The following is a 6,488-nucleotide window of genomic DNA, read 5'->3' as shown; positions in this document are numbered from 1 at the left end:
TGATAAGATTTAATAGTGGTGTGCCAATTGCAGGCAATAGCTGTTTTAGGAAGCCAGTTGGTATGGGGTCAAGTTGGCCGGTAGAGTTATTAGATGAATTGAGAAGAGAAGAAAAGTCGCCAAATTCAATGGGTATAAAAGAGTCAAAGCGCGAGGCGGGCCTAATAGACATGCCTACATAATCTGGAATGGGACTGGCCAGGCAGGAACCAGAGGTTGATGAGAATTTTTGTATTGTGTCTCTTATCTTTAAGATTTTACTATCAAAGAAGTTCATGAAGTCACTGCTACTATAAATTGCTGGTATGGTAGGGTTAACTGATGCAGGACTCTTGGTTAATCTGTCGATAGTGCTAAACAGGTACCTAGGATTGTCCTTGTTTCTCTCAAGAGTAGAGAAATATTTGGATCTGGTAGCTGTGAGGGCATGCTTGTAATTTAGGAGACTTTCCTTCCACGCCAGGAGAAAAACCTGTAATTTGGTGGAGCGCCAATAGAGGTATTGATTAGGGCATGACAGTGGGTTGTAGGCAGACAGTGGTAGACAGCAGGTGGCAGTGCGGCCTCCCTCAAATTAGGGCGTACATGGACGACACGACTTTGCTGACCACGACACATGCTTAAACAAAAAGATTATTGGAGAAACTGAATGAAAATCTTAAGTGGGCTAAACTGAAGACAAAGTTTATGTAAATGAGGAAGAAATCCCATCTGTGATGGAGAAGTAGTTAAAAGCTTAGGTAGGTGGTTTAATGGGGAGTTAAATGCCACAGGTTCAGCAACTTAAAATAGACGTCATTGATAGGTGAGATGGAGTTTATTGTACACCTATGAATGGAGATAGACCTTTGCTTATATATCATCACTCAAGCCATGTAAGTAGATAGGAAACATCATAACACCATAGATGTTATAAAGTAAAATCTGTAATATGTTTTAAATGTAACACCCCCATAAGCCATTTACCTAGCAGATAACAAGTTTCAACATGACCACAAGGAAGGTATTCAGTTACACCAACACACCTCTGTTCTGTGCTTTGTCATTTCCTGTATTGACAGAGGCATCGTTATTCTAGCTAGCTAGCTAGCTAGCGTGTGCGTAACTGAATTCGACTGAAATACTTTTGAAACTTGCAGTGCAGAGTCTTATCTGAGCCACCACCCCTTCTTGCCTCAGTATAAATCCTGAATGTCACTCTGCCACACAATTTAAAGCAAATCGTGTGTCAGTGAAAACCTCAACAGCGTCAGAATGCGCTCAGCTCTGATCTTCAGCCTTTGTATCTGGTAAGGCAATTTTTACCTCAGAATAGTGGGGCATTCTGCACACCTACAGTATACAGGACAGAGAGTGAGCACCATTTTGGGGTATCCAACAACACACACACATTGGCCGCTTTAAAAATGTTTACCTTTTGGTGGCATATTTTAGTCCCAGATAACAGTGTGGGTTGCGTTTAGTTTGCGTTTCCCTAAACTGGCACACCTGTAGTAAGTGCTCAGTTCAGTGTTCACTTATAGGCACAGGATCACAGAACTTTCAGCACGTAATAACTGTCACCTACAGTACAGACAAATTCACAATTTTAATCTGACAAGTAGGTTACAGTAGAAATCTATTAAATTAGTTTATATATTCTGGTTCATTTGAAACTGAATTGTGTTTTTAAAGTATGTCCACAGCAAATTGTCATTTCACTTATAAATTTAATACTTGTACACTTATCAGAATGCCAAAAAGATGTCTTGCTGAAATTTCTCTGCTTGTATATGGGATACGAGTGGTCTGGAACAGATGTGAAATTCATTTGCATGTAGGAACAAATTCCAGGTACAAGGAAGTTGATGAATTCCAAAATATTCATTTTGAGCGTATGCATACCATACAAACAAAAATGTATACGTGAATAGCGAATCTCATTTTCTAATTCAGAAAAAGATATGTCACTGTACTAGAGGATAATTATGTCAACAAAGCAACAGAAAAGCAAAACATTGCTTGACTGTCTCACTTGTCTTCATTCATTTTACACATTAAAATATTTAACTGCTTGGTCTATACAGTGCTGGAAATATTAAGGTAACACTGCTCATAGTAGCATTTGCAACAAAACAGTTTTATCATTGTACCAATTTTTCATGCAAATGTTAGATGCATACAAGTATATGAAATCAGTGTGAATGAATGTAAAACAGTCTCCACAGTTACACATGTAGCACGAGGGAGGGCTTAAGTACACAAAAAAAAAAAAAAAAAAAATCAACTAAATATTCAAATTGCAGCCAACTACACCACCCTGGGAATTTCACCCAGAAAATTAACCTAGTACTTGCACACAGGACGGTGGTTTGTTGATACCAGGAAGTGAGAGACGTGATTTCAGGTATAACATGGAATTGACCGCAGAGGTAGTGGAATTACTACAACACTTTTTTTTATCTATAACTGGAGTATTAAAGTCATGGCAATAGTTAAAATTCATCAATACAAAAAATTAGTTTAAAATACATCTGTACAACAGTTAAAATATTTCCACTATCACAGACAATTCCCCACCATACTAACAAGGGAAAAATGGGTTCAGCAGCAGAACTAAGGCTTACCTTGGGGAGGCAGACTACTTAAAAAGGTGCCCAGGTCCCAAGTCACATGCACACACAATAATGGGTGAAACAAACCAGCGTGGTCCTAGACACTCCACACTGTGAAGGAATACCACCACCCGGTGACTAGCCTCCCCAATCGGGCACTCAGCTGCAGCTTTAAATAGAGAAAGTAGTATTAGCTGGGCAAGAGACAATGCACACAAATTATACCAGTTGGTACCGAACTATACCATCACAATTCCAAATAGCCCACCCACAGGTACAAAAGGCAATTAGGAGTAGAACAGAGTTAAAATAAAATTACCGAAAAGGGAATATCGTTAAATATAAAAAGTTTAACACTGTACTCTGCACGTACGTACCCGCAATGTGGCGAACGTACATCAAAGATGAACGCCAGGAAGTGTTACGGCGTGGCAGATGAAGCTACAAACAAAAACCAATTGTGCTATTACCACACAAATCACAGGGAAAATACAGCACTAGGACCGATAATGTGCCTACCTGAAACAGCAGAGGAATATACCGCAAGTTACGGCAGCAGCTGCAAAATCAATCTGAAAACAAAATGGATTATTCGACGAGTGCATAAACCCAAACGAAGCGGTACACAGCAAAGCGCCACATACCTTTCCAACAATGGCGACGCAGGTAGCAAAAGGGGCGAATATCCCGGAAGCAGACGCTCAGGTAGGGTTTACCTGGGTCTTTCATACACTGGACGCTTGTTCGATTACTAACTGATCACCGGGAAACTAAACAGAAACAGGTGCTAAAAGGGAAGATGACGCTATCCGGCTACACACACGCACACACACGTACACCCAAAGGTGACTGGTTCTGACTGCTCTCGTGTTGCTCTCATCACTTTTCAAACATCATATAAAGCTCTCAACTGCTGGAATTAATCAGACCTTTCACCAGCAAGCTGAACAACAACAAAATCTACAATAACAATCTCTGCTGACAGGAATGCCACAGGAATCGATCTTTCTTTTTCAAGTTTCCCAGGAATGTTGAATACCCTGCATTGTGCAGAGCATACGCATGAATGACTGTCAAAAGAATTTCAGATTTACTCAAATTATATATATATATATATATATATATATATATATATATATATATATATATTTTTTTTTTTTTTTTTTTTCCAAAGATTTCCGTAAGCCACATCATGAATATAAAATTTGTTTTCAAATTCCCTGTTTAAAACTCTTGGAACCATGGATAGCTTGGACAGCCATGTACAATATTCTGTGTGGTCTGTTAAAATTTTGATATCGAGCTTCAGAATCATTAAACATATTCTTTCACCTTACAACTCCATGGCTCTGTTAATCAATAAGAAAGCAGGATTCTAGCAGTCCCAATCTTATATTATCACATGGGACATATTTTTATCCATTCTGAATTTTAATATAATGCAAACCAAACTCAGATTCCACTATTTGAAAAGAGAAAGATGCCAGTGTAATATACATATTCATTTCCATTTTATTTGTATAGCGCTTTTTACAACACAGGTTGTCACAAAGCAGCTTTACATTGATCCCAGGCCTGAGACCCCCTGAGAGCAAGCCTAAGGCAACGGTGGCAAGGAAAAACTCCCCAGTTAACAGGAAGAAACCTTGAGCAGAACCCGGCTCAGAGGGGGAGCCCATCTGCTTCTGGCCAGCACTGGGCAGATAGAATTAGAGAGAGTCTTAAAGTTGTACATATATATTCATTTCATTTCAGATTTACCTAAGCCACATACTGAATATAGCCTGACCAGATTCATTATCTGTTGTGTTATCAGTTATTATTTATGTATTCAATTGTACTATTTCCTTTTTCCCTCTTCAACAAACATTATTTTTAATATGTTGCAGGTTTGTTTCTGCATCTGCTCCTCAGAACGTGTGTTATTTGAAGGGTAAGTGCAGTCACTTCTAACTTTTGCAAAACAATGTATTTGGCAAATCCATTCCTCTAGCTATTCATTTTAGGACAGCATGTCCTTCACGGTTGGGGAAATCCAGACTACCTTGCGAACATACATGCAGATTCAAAGAGAACATGCAGGCATACATGCAGACAGATCCAAGGTTAACACCCTAACACTGTCAGACATAAAATGGCTTATCCTTCATACACTGTTATTCTAAGACTGCTGTATGTGTAGCTCTCAGTTCTCTTCTCTTAAGTCTGTTCTTGTTCGGTCTGTATTTATTGTTGATCTATGCCATCCCTCTCTCATGTAGGTAATCAACAAGCATGCGACCTTTACGAAGATCTCTGGCAAAAGAATCTGGATATTGCTGGTGATGTGCTAAACTCCAAGTTCATTCAAACCATGCAGTCTGGAAGCCTTCCTGTACACTGTTACATAACCTTCACTTTGCAGGATATTTACTATTTGGAGGAGGTCACAGACATGTTGAAGACTCTGAGCGCTAAAGTGGAGAAACCTGAAGATTTAAAAACATTCTTTCAAGAGCGGTATAAAAGTTACTCTGATTACACCTCTGATGTGCTGGGTATCTGCTCGCTCACGGTAAGGAACTAGGTTCAATATCATCTCCAGCTCTGACATATATTCTTTTGAAAATATTTTATTGCAATGCTTACGGTATGTACAAAATGAGATGAAATATGAGATACGCCAAGATATTGTGGTCTGTAGGGTGCTAAATCTGTTCCTCAAACAAATGCAGTGATCTAGATCCAGTTTAATGCAATGTTTCCAATGGATTTCCATTTCCTGTTTCTAGGACAAATCGATTATCAAACCCCAGGCAGCGATTAAGAACTACACTGATGCTTACCGCGATGTGATGAACACACAGGATCCCATTTATTTTGCTATTGCCATGCTGCCATGTTCTCGACTTTGGACTCATTTGGCTGAGAAACTTCAGATGGATAAGAACAACGCTTACTATGAATTCAAGGCAGACAACATGAGGCATCCAGAGAAACACTTCAAACCTCTTCTGGACAAATACCAAAGTACTATCGATGTAACCCTTGCTCATGCTATTTTCCGTAGTCAAATGAAACATGAGAGGGCTTTCTTCCAGTCCGCGGTGCCATAATAATGTGCTTTGTATGACCATGCATATTTGCTCATGGGACATACTCTAAATTACAGTGCTTTTACAAATTGTGAATTCTGATCAGAGCCCTTCAGGTGTTGTTAGTAACATGTAAGCTTGCTCATATTATTTCAAAGCATTCAGTATATTTCCTGAATGATATATTCTAGAATGCTGTAATGCTGATATCGCATAGGTTTAGTAAATAAATAAGGCTCAGGCTCATTAAAATGATCTGTATAAAAGAAAACACTTAAACAATTCAGCAACTTTGGGGAAAGGGGAAAAATAGATCATGTGATCTCTGTTTTGTCTAAAGACAAAATTATTAATCAATCACTTTTGATTTTTCTTTCATGCTTTTACTTCTTTTCATTCTTGTTTCTTTGTGTATCTCTGTGTTGTGAGTCTTGGTAAATGCATCTAATATGGCCTCTGTTTATGTTATGAAATCAGGAAGTGATGTGAACTTGTAAATGACTGCTATCAATAAAAATCTTGCTTCACTTCATAGATATGGTGTTAGCTGGAATTAATGGCTATGTGGCTGCTCAATATCGTCATGATGGAAATATTATTCATACAAGCTTATTCATAAAAGCTTTCATGAAACACTATCACATAATGTTTTCAGTGTAAATAATCAGTGAACAAAGATTAGATCAGACACATTCATTGCATAGATGAGCAGTGAACGAACTGATTCTCTGCTGAACTCTACATAGTAACTAGTTGACTAGTGATAAGTCTTTGTATTTCTATTGATTTGGTGCTATGGAGAGAAAGAAGGTGCAGGTTC

General features: G+C 38.5%; 1 protein-coding gene across 1 annotated transcript; it reads left to right on the top strand.

Annotated features, from left to right (window-relative positions):
- Positions 1–515: 515 nt before the first annotated feature.
- LOC118775244 lies at positions 516–6,164 on the top strand. The gene is made up of 4 exons (XM_036525064.1): positions 516–1,289; positions 4,484–4,527; positions 4,856–5,148; positions 5,366–6,164. Exons 1-4 carry the CDS (start codon positions 1,255–1,257, stop codon positions 5,687–5,689), a joined length of 696 nt encoding a protein of 231 aa, XP_036380957.1. The 5' UTR covers positions 516–1,254; the 3' UTR covers positions 5,690–6,164.
- Positions 6,165–6,488: the final 324 nt, after the last annotated feature.

Source organism: Megalops cyprinoides, chromosome 3 (assembly GCF_013368585.1).
Source record: "Megalops cyprinoides isolate fMegCyp1 chromosome 3, fMegCyp1.pri, whole genome shotgun sequence".
Taxonomy (NCBI): Eukaryota; Metazoa; Chordata; class Actinopteri; order Elopiformes; family Megalopidae; genus Megalops; species Megalops cyprinoides.
This window is presented reverse-complemented; position numbering and strand designations above follow the sequence as displayed.